General features: G+C 41.0%; 3 protein-coding genes across 9 annotated transcripts; 1 reads left to right on the forward strand and 2 right to left on the reverse strand.

Moving 5' to 3' along the window:
* Positions 1 to 374: 374 nt before the first annotated feature.
* On the reverse strand, positions 375 to 15,492 carry ikbkg (inhibitor of nuclear factor kappa B kinase regulatory subunit gamma). 5 transcript variants are annotated; one of them, XM_088439734.1, is made up of 17 exons: positions 15,388 to 15,492; positions 15,085 to 15,232; positions 14,928 to 15,008; positions 14,352 to 14,492; positions 12,912 to 13,171; positions 12,302 to 12,376; positions 12,147 to 12,218; positions 11,487 to 11,669; positions 10,596 to 10,657; positions 7,407 to 7,454; positions 6,678 to 6,875; positions 6,440 to 6,592; positions 4,147 to 4,219; positions 3,905 to 4,039; positions 2,776 to 2,912; positions 2,381 to 2,457; positions 375 to 2,115 (listed from the first exon to the last, which is right to left on the reverse strand). In XM_088439734.1, the coding sequence occupies exons 4-17, from the start codon at positions 14,488 to 14,490 to the stop codon at positions 1,925 to 1,927; spliced, it is 1,803 nt and encodes a 600-aa protein (XP_088295860.1). In that variant the 5' UTR covers positions 14,491 to 14,492; positions 14,928 to 15,008; positions 15,085 to 15,232; positions 15,388 to 15,492; the 3' UTR covers positions 375 to 1,924. The 5 variants fall into 5 exon arrangements, with proteins under 5 accessions (XP_088295860.1, XP_088295887.1, XP_088295878.1 ...); XM_088439761.1 differs by lacking the exon at positions 12,147 to 12,218 and having other exon boundaries at positions 14,928 to 15,232; XM_088439752.1 differs by lacking the exon at positions 7,407 to 7,454 and having other exon boundaries at positions 14,928 to 15,232.
* A 38-nt stretch (positions 15,493 to 15,530) lies between these two features.
* On the forward strand, positions 15,531 to 18,722 carry tmed4 (transmembrane p24 trafficking protein 4). Its single transcript, XM_088439808.1, has 5 exons — positions 15,531 to 15,725; positions 16,289 to 16,389; positions 17,105 to 17,230; positions 17,394 to 17,540; positions 17,613 to 18,722. The coding sequence occupies exons 1-5, from the start codon at positions 15,590 to 15,592 to the stop codon at positions 17,760 to 17,762; spliced, it is 660 nt and encodes a 219-aa protein (XP_088295934.1). The 5' UTR covers positions 15,531 to 15,589; the 3' UTR covers positions 17,763 to 18,722.
* A 367-nt stretch (positions 18,723 to 19,089) lies between these two features.
* On the reverse strand, positions 19,090 to 23,065 carry plpbp (pyridoxal phosphate binding protein). 3 transcript variants are annotated; one of them, XM_088439782.1, is made up of 9 exons: positions 22,917 to 23,065; positions 21,924 to 22,055; positions 21,753 to 21,860; positions 21,620 to 21,655; positions 21,468 to 21,543; positions 21,255 to 21,395; positions 21,013 to 21,155; positions 20,460 to 20,558; positions 19,090 to 19,614 (listed from the first exon to the last, which is right to left on the reverse strand). In XM_088439782.1, the coding sequence occupies exons 2-9, from the start codon at positions 21,978 to 21,980 to the stop codon at positions 19,432 to 19,434; spliced, it is 843 nt and encodes a 280-aa protein (XP_088295908.1). In that variant the 5' UTR covers positions 21,981 to 22,055; positions 22,917 to 23,065; the 3' UTR covers positions 19,090 to 19,431. The 3 variants fall into 3 exon arrangements, with proteins under 3 accessions (XP_088295908.1, XP_088295916.1, XP_088295927.1); XM_088439790.1 differs by having other exon boundaries at positions 21,924 to 22,050; positions 22,917 to 23,039; XM_088439801.1 differs by lacking the exon at positions 21,924 to 22,055 and having other exon boundaries at positions 22,917 to 23,021.
* Between the last annotated feature and the right edge of the window lie 539 nt (positions 23,066 to 23,604).

Here is a 23,604-nt window from a genome sequence, read left to right on the forward strand (position 1 = left end):
TTCACCGTGTGCAATTAGCAGTCTTCCCGTCACACTGCACTCTCTGGAACCGGGAAAGTGCTCGCTCCACCAGCGACTCGTAGCTTTGTGGGATGTGCAAAGCTGTGCACTCTCTGGAACCGGGAAAGTGCTCGCTCCACCAGCGACTCGTAGCTTTGTGGGATGTGCAAAGCTGTTATCTTCAGAAAGGTACTTACTCAAAAATAATAATAATAAAACTGTTGGCCCAGTACAGCCCCAACAATTTCAAATTCCGGCAACTTTATTTCCATTATCACAGGGGGGAACAAGAAAGACCAAGAGTGTTTACTGTACTCGAACTGTTATGAATGGAGCCACCTCGTAGATGTTTTCTCAGCAATTAACGGCATCAGTGAGCCAAAACAATTGGATTTATTTTGGAACTTGTAACTGATGGAAACAGGTTTCATTACACCAACAGAGAGCATCCATCATTACAGACAATACTCACAAAAACATTGCTCTTACATTCTTACATAATTGAAAGCTACACGGCAGAGTACAGAATAATGGTCATCAGTGATCTAGCAGTGATGCAGTCAACAGTATACACAGACACAGTACAAAGTGGCTACTTTGTTCAATGAGTTTAACCATCTCTAGTAAAGATATGTTTTGAGGTAATGCAGACCTGTAACATTATGAGCAAAACATGCCATATTTGAATATACACCTTAACTTCAAGCTTCACTAGGTCTTTCTCTCACGTTTACCCTTCAGGGAGATATAGCTTTTATTTCTTAGGCTGTATCATCTAAGGTCCACAGACTACCTATTGTTAATCAACCGTGGCTGACAATTAAAGGACACATTTATTCCCACACGCATCAGCTGTTCCATCCTTAATATGTAAACCACTATTTCTGCAGAATAAAGAGGGACAGGGAAAATAAGAAATCAGGGACTGTGTACAAACCCTGTTAAATGTCCTTGTTTGCCAGTCCACAGTCAAAAAAATAACTGTGAAAAGGAGGTGGACCCTGGGAAAAGCAACAGGCAGCAACAAAAGTGGAAAAGCAGAAAGTGAATTTGTGGTCCAGATCAAGAAGGATTTTTTTCATTTCCTTTGTTTGGCACATCTTTATTCCATCGTAGCCATTTTTCACATCCATATCGAATTAGGTTATCTTGAATTCATGTGTGTTCCATTTAAGTGCAAATAAGGTGCGACTACAAAATTGTTTACCCCTGCTACAAACCGAGCTGGAAGCACCGACCAGCCATATCACTATAACCTTCAGATTAATACTGTATTGGAGCTTCTGACATCAGAGCTCGTATGGAGTCCACGCAGTGTTGTGACACCAAACGATTAACATCAAACTGATTAGGTGTGTGCCTCCTGTCCAGTCCATCTGAAAAAACTCAAATGGACTGAAGTGTAAGCCCCTGTCTTGTTATACAAATATTACAGTTGAGGGAGTAAATGCTCTGGCATGTAAAAACATACTGAGCTACCTAGCTGCATGGCTCAGCATCTAAACAGCAGTTATTTAAAAAAAAAGGATAAAGAATAAAAGAAAACAAAAATAAAAGGTTGTGCTTTAGTACCTTTCTGATGAACAACAAATGTAGACTCTGTTCTCTACAAATATTATATCAATGACTAGCACCCATGACCCTGTTCTTAGGTCACTTCCTCTGATCCCTTATAATAGTAATTCACCACATCTCCAGAGATTCTGATTCAGTGAAATACACTTTGAGGGCAAAATGGCGACATACGAAAGTCTACAATCTCGATCAATTTTACAGGTGCTATGTGACAGAGTAATGTTATTCAATTCACCTATATTACAGGTGCTATGTGACAGAGTAATGTTATTCAATTCACCTATCAGTGATTATAATAGTATGGCTGGTCGATGTTAGATTACTGAAAGGAAGCAGAACTCTGAATCGATTACTGTATACAGTCCATAACGTGGATTTGCAGCGTGTCCATATCTGGAGCCTGGTACTGGCACTTGGGACAACATAAATCTGGTAGATCCTCAACTCCTGCTGCTCCTGGATCAACAACCTGCACCAATCCTGGATTGCGGTATGAGGATGGAGGGGGCGCTGTGTTGAAAGCTCCGGCAGAAAATCCACCTGATAGAGCACATGCAGTTTCTCTCAGGGGCACAATTTAAAAAAAATATTTTTGCTGTTACTTCATTGTGCCAAGTAAACTTGCTGTATCATATACAGTACTTCCCCACTTCAAAGTGCAGAAATATGCGTCGGAGTGAAGGTTTATATATATATGACATGAAAACAGACCATTTAAATCAGCATAGTATTGCAATGTCTTTTTTTTAAAGTATTTATTTTTAACATTCTAGACAGCCTCTTTCCTTACTCAATAGCAATATACCTTGCGGAGGCGGAACGTGTGGAACCCGTGATGGAAAGTCCTCTTGATGCCTCAGCTTCATTTGCTCCACACGTGCCCTTGAATAGAAAAAGATATTGAAACTTTCATGAACCTGCTTGACGTCAATCAAAGACTACTTTCCCAGCATAATATAAGATGCAGATTTCTGATTTAATCGTGACTGTGCCAAGAGCGATCCTTGAAAGCTGAAGTAAAACTTGATACTGGCATAGCTTCCTTTTGAATCAGTCAAATGGATGCCTGGATCAGAAAATTTAAAGCAATTACTTGTGACTTCCTCTAAGTACGTGGGTAAACTGTCAAAGCTATCAACAAACTACCTGTGACCGGATTCACCAATCCGGCAGGTTCCATTTTTTGACAGTGATATTTACCGGGATGCGGCTTCTTGTTTGTGCCTATCAATCTCAGCCAAAGCATGAGTCAGCTGATCCTGCAGCTCTTCTTTCTTCTGATTTAGTTTTTCCCTTGCTTCTCGTTCTGCAAGGAAGTCTGCCTTGTAGATCTCAGCCTAAAAACAAATTACAATGGAGGAGAAGCGAGGTTTTAGGACCACATTCTGATACACTGCTTTATGTAGTTTCAATGCAAAGTGCATGCACAGAATAAACTTGCTCACATGCAGGTGCTACTTACTATATATTTGCCTAGGGAACACAAACAACAATTGGTGCAGGGTTTGAAAGCCATGTAAGCCTGCAAAATATTCAACCTACTAAACATACCAATACTACTATGCTTAATCTGTAGAAAAACAAAAGCTATTAAATACACATTGCCTACTTGTTTCTTCTGCTGCTCTTGTGCAATTATAGTCCTAATAATAGCATACTTTTTTTTTTTTTTTTTTTTGCAAAAGATGAAAAATAAAGCACAGCAACTAGTTCATAATGTAAAGTACATCCAAAACAATGTCTTGATTATAAGAAATGAAAACGTAACCCAGCCAGAGATCAGAGGTTTGGCAACCCTAAAAGACAATGATGTGCAAAATGTGCAATTAGTTAAGGCTACAGACCATTAGACATTTAAACGAGTTTTACAGTGCACTCTACAGTCACATGTCATTTTTTTTCAAGAATGTAAAACTAATGGTTTATGAATGGTAACAACATTTTTCAGTAGATTTCTGTGTTCAGAGATTTCCTCCTTTGCTGGAGGGAAAATGGCAAGTTCTGACACACTGAAGGATTTGAAGCAGCTAGAGGCATTTCAAATGTAAAGAACAATATACAAAATGTCTAACATAGGGGTCACTAACTCCAGTCCTCGAGGGCACCTATCCAGCATTTTTTCTGTGCAACCCTCCTCCGCCGCACCTAATTCATATGATGAGCTCATCAGGAATCTCTGCAGGAGAACGATAACGATCACGATAATTTGAATCAAGTGCACGGGAGGAGGGCTACACTGAAAAAAATACTAGATAGATGCCCTCCAGGACCGGAGTTGATGACCCCTGGTCTAACACGTAGGTACTTGCCTAAAATTAAGAACTTTTACCTGTGCAGTGAGGACAGGAACCGTCTCTAGTGAGCCTTTTTGTTGCTCTACCTCCTCCTTGAGTTTGTCAATCAGGTCCTGCTTCAGGGCAAGTGCTCTCTCAGCCTCTTCCAGTCGGCTGCATAGATCTCCACCCTGGAAAAAATAGGTGGTACATGGTAGATGGATGTGAAAAAATTAACTCGATATGAGTAGAAGAGATTGTATGAGCAGGAGTTTATCGTTCATTCAGTGTACCTTACCTCACTCTTGAGTATGGAATCGTAATCTCTGAAGAGACATGTGTAAGCATGCTGAAGCTGTGTCAATTTTTTCCTAAAAAATACAAACAAAAAAAACAAAAGAAAAAACAAGAGGGCAATGAATAACTGCATTTGGGTAAAGAGGAGTTTGCCCCCCCCCCCCCCCCCCCCCCAAATCCCTTTTGTTAAGTGTCACTATGAGTTGGCAGTGATCAATAACAAATGAGCACTATTTCAGCCCATTTTGTGCCACTAAGTACATTTTTAAACCGTCGACTGCAACCAAGTAAAAACAACCAGACAGAAGCAAATATTTGGTCACATTTAGTGTTCTAGTAATGCTATTAAAAATAAGCAATGCTACCAACATAGCAGCCGTGATTAATGTTTGCTTATTTACAGTGCATGTTATGTACAATGTAAGTGTAAAATGTATGTACGATGTTTGTCTAATGCACTTTAGTAAATGGTGGAGGGATTAGTGAAATGATCTTACAGACAAAGCTTGCCAGCGGTTTAATATTGGAAACTCTCTCATAATACCAATTAACATTGACTTAAGAAATGTGAACTTTATATCAAAGCCATGTTTCGACTGACGGCCTCCAAAGTACTTATGTCACGTTTTGTAACCAGGCTATTTTTTTTGGAATCACAAAGCAGTAGGTACCAGAAAAAGCGAATAGAGTTGATTCTGAGAGATTTCTCAGTGGAAACTGGGCTCATGACGAATAGAGTAGGGTAAATAACTGTGGTGAAAACCAGGCTTTAGATAACTAAGTATTTGAGTCAAAGTCAAAAAAAATAAATATTGCATAGTGGAAAATCAATTAAATGGACACATAATAGTGTCCAGTCCACTCAAAATCTCCCTTCTGAAGTAACTGTTTAATGTGTTAGTTCCAGAATTGTCTAAAAAAAATTCATTTTCCAAAGTAGTGTTAACAGAGACTGATCTCGTGTTTCTGACTTGCGCTGCCTTCCATCCATCCATCCATCCATTAGCTACAGTTTTATCCGGGGTTGGGCCGGGGGGGTAGCAGCTAGAGCAAGGAAGCCCAGACTTCCCTCCCCCTACCAGTTCATCCAGCTCCTCTGGCAGGATCCCCAGGCATTCCCAGGCCAGACGAGAAACTAATCTTTCCAGTGTATCCCGGGCCGACCCCAGAGCCTACTCCCAGTGAGAATTGCCCGGAACACCTCGGGAGGGATGCGTTCAGGAGGCATCCTTAACCAGATGCCTGAGCCACCTCAACTGGCTCCTCTCAACGCGGTCCCTCCCAGATGGCCAAGCTTCTCAACCTATTTCGAACAAAGAGCACAGAAAACCTATGGCGGAAACTCATTTCAGCCGCTTGTATCCAGGATCTCGTTCTTTCTGTCACAGCCCACAGCTCGTGACCATAGGTGAGGGCAAGAATGTAGTTCAACTCTCTCTTCACCATGACAGACTGGTGCAGCGTCCGCTGTGCACCGACCCGCCTGTCGATCTCCCATTCCTCTATGATGAATTAATGGAGACAGGTTTCCCTTTCCCGGACGCGGGTAACCGGGGCCCCCCTCTAGAGCCAGGTCTGGAGGAGGGGCTCGCTGGCGAGAGCCTGGTGACTGGGCCTACACCCATGGGGCTCAGCTGGGCTCCACCCGAAGCAGCAACATGGGTCCCCCTTCCCATGGGCTCACCAGTTGTGGGAGGGGCCATAGGGGTCGGGTGCAGTGTGAGCTGGGTGCCGGCCAAAGGCAGGGACTTGAGTGCTCTGATCCCCAGCTACAGAAGCAAGCTCTAATGGGGTTGCTCTGCTCTCCCCATAAAAAAGGCTTACTGTGGACCAGAACAGACTTATAACACACACCAATTTGGAAGTCATGATTGCAGAGGCGACTTTCCCATCAAAAGCGATGTATGGACATAAGTGGCAGCCGTGATAGAAGGGGCGTCCCTTCAAATGACATGAAACGCGTGAATGTTGCCTTTGCACCACCATTGGCATGCGGTTCCAAAAGGGCATGTAGGATCAACTTATTCATTACTATAGTTGTTATTTTTACAGGTGCCAGGACTGTACATTTTTCAAACCAGGTACAACAGTTTATCTACATAATCAAATTCTAACACAGATTTGAAAAAGAAGTGCTAACATGGCCACTGTATTTTAAGCACAACTATAATAGATGAAAACTAACAACTCGGTACATTATATAGTTTGGTAAAAACACTTGTTACAAAAATGAGCTGAGTGTACTACATTTGCTAATAATGCTTTCTGAAGTGTGTGCATGTGTGTGTCCCCACTTTTCAACAGTGACAACTTGTCTCTCTGTCTTGAGGGCTTGCTCCAAGCTCTGAATCTGCAACATAAGCTTGTCCATGTTCACATGATGCTGATTCCTTTGCTGCTCCATTTCTTGCTCTGCCACCTGCAGGGCTTTCACTTTACTGCACAACCTGCACATAAATACAGCAAAGTGCATAATGTGAGCTCACACGTGCTGAATGTCCATCTCAAGTACACATTGAAGAGATAGCATACTTTTCCTCCAGCATTTTGCGTCCTTGTTCGCTTTTGTCCAGGCAGCTCTGCCTCTCATTCAGTTCTGCTAAGAGCGATGTTGCCTGAGCTTTGAGAGCCTCGCAGTCTTTGTCCTTTTGCTTGAGCAAAGCCTCGGTCCTGTCACGCTGTGCAGAACTCTTCTGCAGGTTTTCAAGCTTCTTCTCGAGCTCCCGATACCTATTTTTTATTGAATTGTTATGTCTGAAAATGATCATCCATTTAAACTAGAAGAAAAGTAACCACTAAAAAATCTTCAGGAATACTGCACTAACAAATCTAAAACATCTAATTGAATCAAATTATGCATATGTGTGACGATGAGTCCCAATTTGTCGAATTGTTATATTTTCAAAATTGATCCTAAATGTGACTTTTTTTTTTAAACACTATGTTTTTGAAAGGACATTAATAACTTTGGTCATGGACGTTTTTATCAAGCTGTATAAAAGAAAACTGTAATGCTGTGTTGTAATAGTACCTCTTGACACTTGTCATGTCTAAAACAAAAGATTCAATGTGACAAAATAAAAAAGCTTGTTTTCAGATCTGGTCTAACTGTTAACAATGTTTGCAAAAAGACAAGAAAATAGAAAAAGTCACAAAAACAAAAGCGGTCACAACAGTCACGGTGTAGAACAAAGAAGAAGAAAGTAGAGTGTCCACATGCATTTAACCAGGAAAAAAAGCCACACAGAGCTGTGGGCTCACCTGCCCTGCGTGGCCTGAAGCTGCTCTGTGAGTTTAGCCAGGCTAGAGCTGTTACAAGGAACAGGAATGAAGGGAAGTAGATATAAGAGAAATAAGGGTTTGATTACAAGGACATAAAACCAAGAAGACAACCACTCTTGGATGTTTAACCCAAATATTGTATGCGCATACAGTTGTGTTCAAAATAATAATAGTCCAACAAGAATAATGTGTTTTGGTAGAAATTATACAACTGCGTGGCAAATAATTTACCAGTTGCTGTAATAGGGTCATACAACACCAACAGACCCAACATTCATGATATGAATGCTACTGAGTCTGTGTATCTGAATAATGAAAGGGCGTGTTCAAAAAAATAGCAGTGTGGAGTTCAATTAGTGAAGTCGTTCATTCTGTGAAAAAACAGGTGTCAATCAGGCAGCCCTTATTTAATGATGAAGCCAGCACATGTTGCTCATGCATTTCTCTCTGAAAACCTGAGAAAAACTGGTCGGTCTAGACATCGTTTAGAAGAAAAATGTACTTTGATTAAAATGTTGATTAATGAAGGGAAAACATATAAAGAAATGCAGAGAATGATGGGCTGCTCTGCTAAAATGAACTCCAGTGCTTTTGTGAAAGAAACCATATATTAGGTTGTTATGCATTTATTTCCTGTCTAGAATAGTGTGCATTGCTATCCATTTATGCAGTCCTAGTTCATCTCGCCTCAGTCCTTAAATAAAGCTGTTGACGCAGGAAAGTGTGAGCCAGCTGCTGATGGCACCCGGCTGGCTCTTTTTGTTATGTCTTGTAATGCGCAATGCTTTGCTGAATGAATAAAAAGCAGGCGGGGACGCTTGAGCGTCAAAAGCTGTTGGCAACGCATGAAAATGTACGCCAAGCCTTCCCTTTGGCGGTAGAGAAGAGTCAATCTAGGTTGATCTGAGTTACTATTTTGCTGCTTAGCAGCTGGGCTTGTCTTAGGCTTCTTTTAAAGATAATCGTGACATAACTTGGTCTTTCGAGCCGGGTGGTTAAGAAGCCTTCTCTTTGGTGGACGATCGACGACGGCTGAACCAATCGGTGCACCGTTGGAATCCGTCTGATTCTGGAAGCCCTCCTTTCCACGAGGCCAGACGTCGGACACCGCTCACCAGAGGAACGCAAACACCATCCAACGAACCAGAGTGACTCGACCAGCGGAGAGATTGCAAGAACAAAAGGTCAGTTTGATGAGCCTGAACGGGCCATCGGACCTTAAACGAACGGTCCATCGGACCTTAAATGAACGGTAAAGGTCAGTCTGACAAGTCTGACGGGTTCAGTCGGAACGGTCCATCGGACCTTAAACGAGCGTCTGAAGGGTTCAGTCTGACGAGTCTGAACGGTCCATCGGACCTTAAACGAACGGTCTGACCTAAAAAGATATGATTTTTCGATATGATTTTTCAATAATTGGAGAAAGTGTTGAGAAAGTTGTCATTGAAGGACAGAGAAAAGAGGAAAACCAGTGAACATGGTAAAGAGTGGTATAAATGCAAGGCTTTAGTTGATATAGCCAGACAGAAAAGAGAGAGGAAAGTGGCTGGCAAAAAAAAAAAAAAAAAAAAGTAGACAGTGATTTGACTACAGCCACTACTACCCTGTCGGCAACTAACACAGCCAGACAGGAAATCAAAAATGCGAGGGAATTTCTTAAATTGCTAGCATTGACCACGGGCTCCAAGTATGGAACGATAGCCGGCCCTTTCACAGGAAAGAATGGTGCCGGGACAATTATGCTGTATGAAGAGATAGCAGTACCATTACCCCCTCTGGTGCAAATTATGGTAAGATGTGTGACTGCATACAAACGCATTCAAAATCCAAAATAGATAACTAGATGTACTCAAAAGAGTGATGAAACAGTGGATGATTTTTATCATTGCCTCAAAACCATCTTCACGTTACATGGAGGCATCCAAGAAAGGCAAAAAGAACTGAACCTTTGCCAGAAGAGAAAAGTCAATCTTGGTTGGTCTGAGTTATTATTTTGCTGCCTAACAGCTGGGCTCGTCTTAGTCTTCTTTTAAAGATAACCGTGACAGCTATAAAATGGAAAGCAAAACCAGATAGACGTGGAAGAAAACGGAAGACTACCATTCGAATGGATCGAAAAATAGCCAGAATGATGAAAACTTAGCCCAGGATGATCAAAGACTATCTGAAGTTACCTGTGAGTACTTTGACAATTAGAAGACCTGTGTGAAGCTAATCTATGGGCAAGAAGGCCCCGCAAAGTCCCACTGTTACAAAAAAAGACATGTGCTGAAGAGGATACAATTTACCAAAGAACACAGTGGCGGGCCAAAAGAGAAATGGAGAAACATTTTGGGGACTGATGAGAGTAAGATTGTTCTCTTTAGGTCTAAGGGCCGCAGACAGTTTGTCAAACGACCCCCAAACACTGAATTCAAGCCACAGTACACTCTGAAGACAGTGAAGCATGGTGGTGCAAGCGTCATGATATGGGGATGTTTCTCTTAATATGGTGTTAGGCCTATTTATCGCTTACCAGGGATCATGGATCAGTTTGGATACATAAAAGTACTTGAAGGGGTCATGTTGCCTTATGCTGAAGAGGACAAGACAACAAAACAACGACACCAAACACACCAGTAAGCGACCTTAATCTGATAGAAAATTTGTGGGGTGACATTAAATATGGTGTCAAATCATCCTGGGCACAGATGCCAGAAGTTGGTCGACTCCATGCAACATAGATGTGAAGCGGTTTTCAGAAACAGTGGCTATACAACTAAATATTAGTTTAGTGATTCATAGGAATGCTGAATCCTGAATAATGTTCAGTTTATTCAGTAGATATGAGTATATACAGTAAAATGCAGACACTGCTATTTTTTTAACAGCCCAATGTTCATTTTTTTTTCCATTTTCTGGTAAGTGATTCAAGAATGTATGCTTTTTTTCTTCATGTTTTGTCATTTTATATTTAGAATATAATGGGCAGTGTTCCCAATGCATGGAAATAAAAGCTATTATAAGGATTTGGGGCTTGACTCGTTTTTTTAAACAGAATGCTATTGTTTTGAATACAACTGTACGTAAAGTAGTCAAGGTTAAATGAACTGTGCTATTGACACATTGGAAAATTTAGTTGTTAAAAATGAAACTCTTTAAAACAAAGATTGTCATAAAATGCTGTACCAGTCAGAGGAGTGTTGCGCTTCGGTGCGGTGTTGACCGGCTTCATCAGTCGCGCCACTTGCCTATCAAAGACATTCATGTAAGCCTTCATACTGTATTAACTGTGAACTGTGCATACCTGATGTCGCTCCCAAAGTGACCTATATCAGATAACTCACATTTTGTCATAAATGAGCAAGGAAGGAGGGCGGGCTGTGAGCATATCCAGGTGCCTAGCTGCGGCCCTGTACAGTAAACGATATTGGTCTAATTAGTCAGATGAGGTCTAATATTAGATATTATTTAATATGTTTATATTGCATTTTGTTTTATGCGCAGCATAGATTTTTTTGTGCGCTGAGAATGTGCGAGCAGTGCGCAATTGTGCATGCGAGCAGTGCCCAATTGTGCATGCGCACAGCTTAGAGGGAACACTGGCGCTGATCAATATGCCCTTAAAAACAAAATGTGTTTTTTCAATTGTCATATGTATAAAAACTCTTCACTCACATTCTCTTAATTCGACTCTTAATTCACATTCTAAATTTCCACTTATCTAACATTATGAAATGGGCCAAATTAATCGAATTGCATGGCTAAACTGGTCTCTATATAACGGGAAGGCCTCATTTCCTCCAGCTCACTCTTTTTTTTCTCTCAAACAGTTGTACATGTGATGCAAGGAAACGTTTGGAAATTATTTTTGTGATTGGAAACACTCTGCTTTTGCACCATGTGTTGGGCAGTATTCAGCGTACTGTTGTTACCTTTAAAAAAATATTAAAAAAAAGCTTAATAAGGGGGGAATAAAAACCTTCCAGCATCCTTGAAGTGGAATTAATGAATAGAATAAACTCATCATCTAGCCCCTGATGACAGTCAGCATTTTGGGCCTCACTGGATCACTGTTACCTGTGCTTGGGCCAGTTTAACCGCCAGCTGATCAATGCAGCGACGCATTCGCTCTCTCTCCTTTTCGCTCTCGTCCCTCTGCCTTTCTAGTTCTTCATTTTTCTTTTTCAGATCTCGCATGGCTTCCTCCAGCCTTTCTTTATGGTTCTTCATTTGCAGGAAGTCGTTGGCACTCTCAATGGGCTGCAGAGAAAGGCATGCAATGTGACAGAATCATGAATAAGCAGATGCAGAGAGCCATAAATGAAGTGGGAAAGTTGCTTACAGACCAAGCATATGCTCATGAAGCACTAATAGACAGAGGATGCAATAGAATTGCTGCTCTAATTCATCGTCCAACACAGAGGTTTCCAGGAGTAAATAAATAAGGAGAATTAGTGCCCATGAGCCCAATCATGAGACAATGGCTTCTAGCGACACCAGAAGTCCCCACAATGCCAAAATGGTCTTTTGCTATCACATTGTTTCTCTCGCAGAAGATGATACTGGTAATTTGTTGATAAGAACAATTAGTATCAAAAGAGCTAGCAGTGGAGGGCTCCATTTTGTTTTGCACTTGACAGGCCTTTTGGTCACGATAAAGTAGTAGGAAAACATCACCTAGAGGCAGGGCAACAAGGAAGAATGGATTGTAAAATAGGGTTTGATGAGCAGTCTCACCTGTCCGTTAGTTAGGGAGGGAAGGGGGCTATTGAGAGCACTACCCATGGAACTACCTAAACTTGCTTCACCCTAAAACAGACATGCTCATTAGATGGAAAATATATATATATAGAACCCACAGCTCATGCTGCAGGTGTCCACTCAAATTTTACCAAGCTATGAGGGGAAGTTGTCTGTGTGCGCTGATCAGCTTCCTTCACTGTGTTCTTTTCTTGCTGATCCAGGATCTGAAGGAAAAAACAGATTGTTATAAAGTTGTTTATTTGATATTATGAGTTTTATGGTAGCATTCCCTTTTAAGGTTTTACTTGTCTCTGTGTCTATTCATGATCAAATAAGGACAAGGTGGGCAAGCACACACTAACTGTTAGAATGAGGATGTTGACGTCAACCTGTCAGCGAAAGTAAAACCTGCCCAAATCCTTGTAGTACTGGCTCACAGGTAAACATGTTTACATAAAAAGTTGAGCTGAGTTGATCAATACAACAGCTGGCTCACCAGCGAGTTAGCTGAAGGTGCTATCCTTTCATTGTTAAACGTTCCAAAGCTTGGTAGTATTTCCACGTATCACACAAGAACGCAATATCAAATTTTAATGAATGATGTTAATATATCCTTCAGAGGACGTCTCAGTAGCTAAAAACAAGTGAAGACCGAACGCATGTAACCATCGTAAATGCTTAATGTACTGCTGTGCATATGGGGCATCGAGTGATTAAATTCCTATTCATGGAGAAAAAGAAGTTTATTTATAAACCAACCTGTGGTGCATCAAGAGGGCCATTCTTTGCTGGAAAAGAGCTTTCAGTCTGACTAGAGCTACAGCAATGGTTGGATGAGGAGCCTGATCCAGTCACCAGACCCTGCAAAGAATGGTTCTCCTGTGCCAGCCTTTCCACCAGGGCTCTGGCCTCTTGGAAACGACAACTGAGAAATTCCCTATCCTCCCTCGTCTTTCTCTGCCAACCCTCCATCTCTTCACAACGCTGACGCAAGGATAGGTTGCTCCGCCGAAGGGCCTCTGAAAGCCAGAGTGATGGTAAAGAGCCAAAGTTGTCATATGGATGCACATAATGAATTCATTCAGGAGATATAATTGATCAAAATATCAAGATCTTTAAAGTATTAGCTCAATTAAGACACATGAAAAAGTGTGTATTGCCTAATTATTAGACAGTCAGTAAAAAAAAAAAAAAGACCCCCAAAAAACCTACAACCCTTAGCAAAAAATTATGAAAACACCAGTCTGTGAGAATGTTCTTACAGTTGTTTAGTTGTGTAAATTAAAAAAAAAAAAGCAAAAAAATGTGGTAGTCATTAACAGTTCATTGAACAGAGCAAGCAAAGGATGAAACAAATTTGAAACCATGAAAAACAAAAAAAAAGAAACAAACAACAAATAAGCAATTCAACCCAGCACTAGTACTTTGTTGTACTACCTCTGGCTTTTAGAACAGCTCAGTCTCAGAAACATGAACTTAATGAGTGATAAACAGGACTCTATATCAATCTGGCTCCAACTTTCTCTTAATGCTTTTGCCATATGAGCTTTGCAGGTTGGAGCTTTGTCATGTCACCAATTTCTTCAATTTCCCTCAAAGATTTTCAATTGGATTGTGATTTGGACTATTTGGGACTACTTGTGGGGTATTGCCAAGAAATATTTTCACATTTTTTGCGCTATAACTTCATCATCCCCAAATGTCTTTTTAATTTGTTGGGATAAGTCCACAAAATGTGACCATAAGCTTGTGCTTTTTTTATTTTTTTTAACTTAAATGACCATCATTTCCCCAGTGCCTCTGCCTGACATGCAGCTCATGTCATTAATGACTGGAAATGTGCATATTTTCTTTAGGCAGTCATCTTCCTGAATCTCACTGGAAAGACACCAAACAAACGTTTCTGGATCCTCGCCTTGCCCATTGCAAATCCGAAACTGCAGATTGCAATGGATAGGACTATTATCTAAGCATTCACAGTCCACAATAACTTTTCTTTTGACCTTTTGTTACCTTGTTTCTTTCTGTTAAGGTCTTACTCATTAAATACAAACTGATAATAGGCTATATCATATCAAAACTAAGATGCCATAGAGCTGTGGGATTAAAGTAGATCTAAGTGAATAGAAAATGAGGAGTTGTGCACCATCTGCCAGGACAACCTTGTTTGGTAACCACATAGTTTATTGGTGCACCTACCTCTGAGCTGATGGTTGTCTCCAAGCAACCTGGTGACCACTTCATTGGCTGCCAGCTCAGGTGGGACCCTGAGGGCCCCCCCACCATCGTCTCCTGACATGTTCCACTGCAGTGGGCCATCAGGTTGGGGCTGCACCATCCCTGCACGCAGATGTAAACACACACATCAATGCATTATCCCTCCAAACAACGGCGGTTAATACGACAGTCACCTTAACTTATTTACAGTTAAAATCCTCCACCACACCTGAGTGGTTCTCTGAACCATGCCGTTGTAACTTTACCATCAGTACCGTGTCGACATGGATACAAATGAACGCCGTCAGTGACCGCATAAAACATTACGTCATCCCTCAAAAACGACGGAGTAGACCCCGGGACTGGGAACACGCCTTGACAGATTCTTCCTTTATACGTGTAAAATGTAAGGTAAAATAAATACAAATAAATCGTTGATTTAGTGATATTGATTAATTTCTGGATAGTCGTGTCGTGTGCGGCTTCAAGTATGTTTCCTACAACACAAAAACTAGGAAGAAGATAGTAAAACATGTTTACAAATCTGCCGTGTGTTACCTTTTATTCTTTTCCAGTGTTGTGATCCAGAAAAGCGGGTAGGTAGGTTGGTAGGTAGGTAGGCACTAGGGGAGTCGCTTGCTACAGACCCGAAAGAAACCCAGCGAGCTAGTCAACTCAGGCAGGCTAATGCTGCACAGCTAGCGACTTAGCTTACACGGCTAGCTGGGAATGACGGCTTCGGTTATCAGAAGCGCTTGCTGATAACAGAAGAACCGGACATTAACATAGGGGAGACCTCCAATCGATCATCTGCTCTTACAATTTGTTGCCCACATTAAACGTTCTGCGTGGGTTGACGTTAACTGTAAAACACAAAACACATGACGAAGTCAATGCTATTTCAAATATTAATAACCCCGAGTGTAGACTTTCAGGCAGAACATTTTCGAGCGCCAGTAGCATAAGCACACTATCACAATTAACGATATTACAAATTTGTGAAATGACAGTAATTTACCCGTGTGTTGTGTGTATTAATATAGCTAGAAAGGTATCTGTTTCGCTTTCTCTGTAGCTCCCTGCACATTGATGCGGGTTAAGAAATAACTCGGGGCAAAATAAACTTGCACACCAGGAAATCCCCTTCCTTCTTCCGCATTCGATGACGACGTCACTCTCACACAACGACTCTGCAGTCTGAAGAGGCTTCTCCGTTCAGGATGCTCGCCGCCACCACAGTTGGACTTCTTTTAATATCATTCTGGGTTCATCCGATCTATGCACTCTATTTCCACATAGGAGAGACGGAGAAAAAATGCTTTATCGAAGAAATTCCAGACGAAACCATGGTTATGGGTAAGACGTAGTCATTTTAGCTTGGAAAAGTTAGCTTAGCGTTGTAAGCGACCAGCTGGCTTGATCGAGACAGTGAACGTTTTAAAAGGACCAAAGTCGCAAATATTTCAAAATCGTGGTCCATTAAGGCTCTTTTCGCTGGGTGGAGGTGGGCGGGCGGTGTTAAATAATTTGCACATTCTCAACTCCAGCTCTTGATAGTACGAGTGATTCAAATCAGATGGAGCACTTTAATTGACTACCGGTTTTGTGACATAGCGTTTGACACGTGGATTGTTTTCCTGCTCGATGAATCTTTAAATGATCCACTCACTGACTATTGACTGTTTATGCTAATGTGTCAGCCTTATTAATAATGGTTGATGAAACTGAAGTCGAATGGTAAAATCATTAGTGGTTGAACTTTGCCACATTTTTTGTTAGGAAGAACGTTTACTCAACAGAAAACATGAGGCTTTGCAGCAATATAATTTAATACAATGCAGCAGTCCCAAGACTGTTCTTGCTATATCAACTTTGATAATCATGTCACGATCTAATGAGGTGACCTTCTCTCTTTACAGGAAAATACCGAACTCAGCTTTGGGACAAACAGACTAATTCCTTCCTCCCGTCCACACCAGGTCTTGGAATGCATGTTGAAATCAAGGATCCTGATGCAAAGGTATGAATAGAAGGCAGTATAGGAGGAGATGGGCTCAAAAAGCACAACTGCAATGAGTCTAGTGGCGTCTTCAATGTCCAAACAAACTTTGAATTTGTTGTAGTTTGAAAACAAATTGCCTTTGCAAATAATATGAAGAGTGATAAATTTCAAAACCATTTTTCATTGGAAATATGTTGTTTTAAGGAGTAAGTCAAAATTGTCACCACTCATCATTATAAAAAAACTTTATAAACTGAACACAGGACATGTTTTGAGTACCAGTTTAACGTTCTCAACAAGGTAGCATCATACAATTTGGGCAACGTGCCTCAGCGGTAGTGCGGGTCGTGAGAGAAGAAGATGCGGTTTCACCCCCTGACCATCGTGACTATGCAGAAGTGTCCTTTAGCAAGACACTGAACTTTCAGTTGCTCCTGATGCTGTGTCATCACTAAGTAGCTAAGGGAGTAGTCAACTGTAAAGCGCTTTAAGCGCCTAAGGTAAAAAAAAGCACTATATAGGCGGAAGGCGATTTACAGACCAAAGTAAAAGAACTCACCTTTTAAAGATGGAAGACAGACATACCAGAGCAGGGAACAGAAAGGTTTGGTAAGTGACAACTGCTGATGGGATAAGCAGATTATTGCAATAATTGCTAAGACAATAATGATGAGCATGTTGAGGTGTTCAACTGGATAGAGAAAATGTGAATGTTCTCGCCTGACCTTTTCAGGTCATCCTGTCTCGTCAGTACGGGTCAGACGGTCGGTTCACCTTCACGTCTCATACTCCAGGAGAGCACCAGATATGTCTGCACTCCAACTCCACCAAGATGTCCCTGTTTGCTGGAGGGAAACTGGTAGGACTGAGTGACAAAACAAATGACGTTCCTAGAGCCGGCGTCAGACTCGCAGGCAACTTACAATGTGAAAAATGGTCTTAGCCAACGATAAGTATGTCACAGTGTGAAGTCTCATCTTTATGCCTATGCATTGCTAAGCGCGAGCTTTCCAACGTTGCAGAGAGTGCATCTGGATATTCAGGTCGGAGAGCATACCAATAATTACCCTGAAATTGCAGCCAAGGACAAACTGACCGAGCTGCAGTTGCGCGCGAGACAGCTTCTAGATCAGGTAGAACAGATCCAGAAGGAGCAAAATTACCAAAGGGTGAGTGACATTTTACCGCTAGCCCGATTTTCATTTCACTCTCCAGTGCCTCAAGTATGTGTTTTTGTGCAGTATCGAGAGGAGCGCTTCCGTATGACCAGCGAGAGTACCAACCAACGCGTCCTCTGGTGGTCCATTGCCCAGACGCTCATCCTCATCGTCACAGGCATATGGCAGATGAAGCACCTCAAGAGCTTCTTCGAAGCTAAGAAACTGGTTTAACTGGAGTGTGAAGAAGAGCGGTGATGGGGAGTATTAGACAAGACAACTTTGGTGACAGACTTGAATGACTGGAACGAAGACTTGCCATACAAGATTTCGGGCAGAGATGTTTTTTGTTGAGTATCAGCCACAGATGATGAAGGAATGTGTAAATTCAGTTCTCAATCTTTTATAACAGCAAAGCATTGAGTTGCCTTTCTTTTTGTTTTGTTTGCTTGACAGCACTGGAGATCTATTGGTAATGCAAAAAACAAAAAACAGATTTTACGCTTTGTGTGTGCGTGTTTTTGAATGTTGTAAATAGCTTTCTTGGGGGTTTCAAATACATATTCATTAACTTAATTAGAAATAGTCCTATTTTCAAACATTTAATTTCTGTATAGACGTGCTGTATACATGAAAGTTGTGTAAGTGCGTTTAGCAATGAAAGACAAATAAGCCACACAAACGTTGTTACACAACTCCTGGTACATATTTACGATTGGGGTGTAAATCCTTGTTTGTCTGACGACACAATTACATTCATTTTTTTTTCCCTATCCACATAATAGAGATGCCCCAAAGGGTTCCAATTGTACTTTGTTCTGAGACTTGATTGTTTTGTAGATATAGGTCAGTTCTGTGGTGTTCTTGTAACATTTCTTAAAAATTAATTTGTCTGCGCAAGTAGCTTGTTGGTTTGTGGGGGTCGTTCTGTCAATTATTTATTACTGTATGTATGGCAATGCCACAAAAATGACATACATTCAAACTATCTTCGCTTGGCTGTTATTCAATGGGGAAGGCTTGATTAAGTCACAAGTGTGAATTCTTCAGTTTGAGGTTTAAATGAGATTTTTGTTTACTGACGTTTCATTTAAAATGTCCAGTTTTTGAGACGTGCTAAGTCAACCATAAAATGTTCCAGCCTTGAAGTCATGTGGAATCTCCCTTTCATTAATAAAGACATATGGTCTAAAACCTTTTTTTTCCTCCATGTTTCAGAGCACAACTTGACAAGCATAGGTTCAAGACACACGCTAAACGCTAAAGTGATATTTCTCAAAGTGAAGTTTATTGCTCTGCTTTGGTATCCCACAGGACTCCTTTGAAGACATTTTCCCCAATATTTAAAATCTTTAACAATGACAACCTCTTAAATTGAGATACTGTATTTCAACTGCTAAAATCCTTCCAGACTGCTGCGATGAAAACAGAATCACATTGCATTGGTCCCTTTATACCGCAATTCACAGCTACTGAAAACACAGTCTTGCTTCTGATTCATTTGTAAATTTGATCCTATCAAGTGAATAAAAAGTACAAAAAAATACACTGAATACAGAAGTCATTATAAAGGGATGACAGATTTAATACATCAAGTATTTGTTTCACTTGCACAACGGAGGTACATAGTTAAATTAGTAGATATAAAAATGTCAACACAAATTCGGTTTCGATTCAGCTTATGGGACAAAAAATTCAAAGCTTGAAGTACTGTAAGTTAGTCACAACGATTAGATTAGAGTCGTACCTTTTAGTGGCAATAGAATTTAAAAAAAACAAAACATTATTTTTTTAATTATGCGCTAATTTGGCAATCCTGTGTGTGAGGAGGTTTGTAGCGCTCTTATTTGCCCATTCTAGAGTTGAATTGTTTCTCTTACAACTTGTCAACTTGTCATCAGTTTCAGACCGTTAGGTGCTGCATTTTCTTGGCGGCCTCTTCTGATACCTGCTTGGAGGTTTTCTCTGGGCTGGGGGCCGGACTAGGGCCAGGACTGGGAACAGGAGTGTTGGCTGCGCTGTTGGGATACTCCCTATTGCCAAATATGATGCTTCCCACACGTATGTTTGTTGACCCAACCTCGATCTGCAACACAATAGCAGTTAGCGGTTTTTCTTTATAACCGCAAAAAACATGAGACATCAAAATGGGGAAAAACAGGTGAAACATGCCATTATGTGGCAAGTTTTGGAAGTCAGACTAAAAAAAAAAAAAAGCCATAAACCGCTTTATGATATGATTTGTCAGATTACGGACAAGAGATTTCCTTGACCTAGTTCATTCAAACGCTGAGAATGCTCTTGTAGGCTGAGACTTATGACATTCTCATGACATTCCATTGGAAGCAGATTAATGACACTTCTCCAGCTTGTTTTCATTTCAAAAGCCAGGACACATTCATGTCAAGTTATGTGGTCATCAGCATGTTTCTCCTTTTTTTTTTATTTCAGTAGAGATAATTAAGACACTTGTGGAGTTGAACTTTGAGACGGTTCAGCAAATTTAATCCATAACATTTTCTTGTACAACAAAAACCTTCTTGTATACGAAATACAGGGCATTCTTTGATGAGTTTGATGAAATGAAGTCGGTATTTTTATAGGATACTTCCTTTTTCTTTTTTTAATTTTCCAACTTTTAAGACATAGGTGTCAAAATCCAGTCCTCCGGGGCCGGTATTCTGCATGTTTTCAATACTTGACTCCTAAACGCACCTGATTCAAATGATTATAAATGAAATATGATTCCATACCTGCAGAGCATGCTGATGAGCTAATCATTAGAATCGGGTGTTTTGGGGAGAGAAACCTGGCAAACATGCAGGAGACCAGCCCTTCAGGACCAGAGTTTGACACCTGTGCTTTAGGACGTTCCACTAAACACTATAATAATAAAGAAAAAAAAAAAAGAGGTTAACCACGATTACTCACCGCATGTTCAAAATCTGTAGACATACCCATACTGAGCTCCACCTCATCCAGAGGTAGCTTCAGACTGTCACAAACCTCTTGCCGCCGACTTAAAAGCATCTGTGAGCAAGCAAACATTGTTTAACGAGAACAAATCTTGGACAGAAAAAAGCATATTGAGGAGAATATACATCACTTTATATGTATCATCAATGTGAACTTTGCTCTATTGTCGTTACGGGTAAAGCCTCCCTACTGCTGAGTTGGTTTCCATCCATGTTTCATTTTTTAATTTGTTTTTTATTTCCCTCTGTTTACTCTGGTGTGGCTTCACTCTTTAACATAAAAGTCAAAAAGGAAGTCAAAAACAAGCTATCTTGTTAACAGCCTTAACAAAACATACATACATTTTGTATTTATTTATTTAAACACAGATACATGTGCAAAGTCCAAAGAACAAGCGCTACAGAAAATGCATGGATGGACAAATGCACGGATGTTTATTGAAACCAAATGCAAGAATATAAAAGAAACCCTCCACAGCATTTTGTATAGATCTTTTCGTTTTCCTAACCTGGAAGTCTGGATTTGGGCCCAGGGCGAGGTTGTAGCCATAGCGCCCAATGGTCATTAGTCCTGAGAACTGCAGAGCAGAGCATTCAGACACGATGTGCTTCACGGTATTGACGGTTTCCTCCGGAGCAAGACCGTATTTACCTGTGTTTGCACATTGAAGCCACGCATGTAATTACACACATTCACACGATCAAACTGTGAAAATTCGTACAAGATACAGCTATTGAAGCAAACACTCACTCTGTTCGCCACTGGTGTTGATCTGCACCATGACCTTTAACCTTTGTGTGCTCGCTCCTCTGATACGTAGCCATGAGCTGTTGACCTTGTCAGCCAGTTTTGCAGAGTCGATGGTCTCCACCAAGAACAAATTCGGTACGCCTAGGAAAGAAGGTGAAATCACACTCATAGTTAAACGCGTGTCTGTAAGTAGGACAGTCAGCTTTGACTCACTCAAAAGTTTGTTGACATTATTCTTCTGTAGATGGCCGATGAAATGCCATTTGATTTCTGGGCATGATTCTAAAATCTGAAATAGAGGATAATTATTTGAAAAGATAAAACAATGAGACAAACAATTTACCTCATAAAACATGTCAACTTACTATAGGATCCGAAGCTTTGTCCACGAGTTCATTAACCTGGCAGTGAGATACAAGCGTGCGGCTTATTTGGAAACCGTACTTGTGCGGATGGATGCGCAGATAGATGCAGAGATGGTGCACGCCGCATACTCACATAATTTTCTCCAAAGTTACGCTGGCCTTGATTGTAAGCCTCCAACACCATTTCAGGAGGTTTGGTTTTACTGACGGCAACAAGTCGAGGCGACACAGTTGGTAGCGACTGAGGAAAAAATGTGTTCTATAATGAAGTCAAGTGCAGTAGATGACTTTTGGAAAAACATACCTTAATGAAGAAAAGGGTGCAAAACTGAACGGTGGTTTCTTTTATTTGCCCTGCCATTGCCTGGCGTCCTGTCCAGGGTGTATCCCGCCTCAGTGCTGCTCACCCAAAAAACTAGAATGGTGAGGATCTACTCTAGAAGATGGATGGATGGCTTTAGTATATTCTACGCCAACGGTTCTTCGCCTTTTTCGATTATTAACCCCATATGTTTTTCCAAGCAAGTACCCACCCAAGAAAATTGTGTCACTTATGACATGTACATCTGTATAAAACGGAATACAATAAAGGCATGCAAAGAAGCCATTATAACACAATTTAGCAATTAGTCGATTCACGTTTCAATTAGTTAGCTCTTAATTTGACGAGAAATTATCCATGGGTCCAGATATTATTAATATTTTTTTTTTTTTTCAATTTGCTGACAACTGCTGAAAACCCAGAAAGACCTCACTGGCCTACATCATTGCAAGCTGCAAGCAAAATAAAAAGCAGCATTGTGTAAATTACGCCCAAATTCGTTAACCTCTTCTATTCAATACAACTGGACTCATCCGTGGTGGCTCCTGCTGGTGGGAATACAACTTTGATCGCTAATAACATGTCCATGATTTCCATACTAATATAAATGTTTGTTTTGTTTTCTACGATTCAGTCATTAATAATACTAATAATACAACTGACAAGGGGGGAACTAATGACAACAAATCGCGTATGGGGACAGTGGATGTTGTGTTCGCAGAACTGTACAGTGGTAAGTGGGCCACTTATGACAGCGCACGGATTCGAAATCGGAAAGACCGTCACGATGCATCAGCATGCATGCAGGCGCACTTGCTACGCTCCCTCAAGACCACGCGTGGTGTTAGAGACCCACTGCTGTCTCTTATCCAAAGGTTGTCAACCTTACATAACCAATCGTGGCCACGCAGCGCCAGTTCGTACAAACCACGCAAGTGCGATGCACCCTCTTGAAACATCCGGGCCGTAACGTACCTTGGGTCTACGCGACGCAGCTTGATTGACCCGCTGCACCACCGACTGTAGAGCCTTGCCAACCTCCTCCGACATAGCTATTTTCCACATTACGCCGAGAGGCTGCGTCGCGCGACGTCTACAGTGACGACAATTGCCTTTCAAAATAAAAGTCTTTCGGAACAGGAAGCACGGCGACGCAAGTAGCGCCCTCTGTTGGTTCAAGTGTACAATTATCCTGTTATTTCTCTTAAAGGGAGACGTTTCTAGATTTAGACCGATTCTCATTACAAAGGAATAAATTAAATGATTATACATTTGCATAACGTGCATAAACTGTAAATGTGTTCTTAATGACCAACAGTATGTTTTAAATATAACTGTAGGTCTAGTTATCATTAAATTATATTACATGGGGAATGAAACGTCTCCGGAGGCTGCCATGTCTATTGTAGATATGGAAAATGGTAAATGCAGCACCTCCTGCTGTCTGTAATGAAAAATGGTCTAAATCGTACATGTTGTCCCTTTAACACTATTTTTTGTATGCATACCTGCACATACCAGGGATCTCGAAATTTCAACTTCTAGAGTCGGCATGAAGAAATATCAAAAGATGTAAACAAAAGGTCACTGATCTGCACCTTAATTCCATCCAATTTCTAGAGAGGCTTATTCTCACAAGGCTTGCAGGCTTGCTGCTCTCTAT

The sequence above is a fragment of the Hippichthys cyanospilos genome, chromosome 2 (genome assembly GCF_059441005.1).
Source record: "Hippichthys cyanospilos isolate Australia breed blue-spotted pipefish chromosome 2, RoL_Hcya_1.0, whole genome shotgun sequence".
NCBI lineage: Eukaryota > Metazoa > Chordata > Actinopteri > Syngnathiformes > Syngnathidae > Hippichthys > Hippichthys cyanospilos.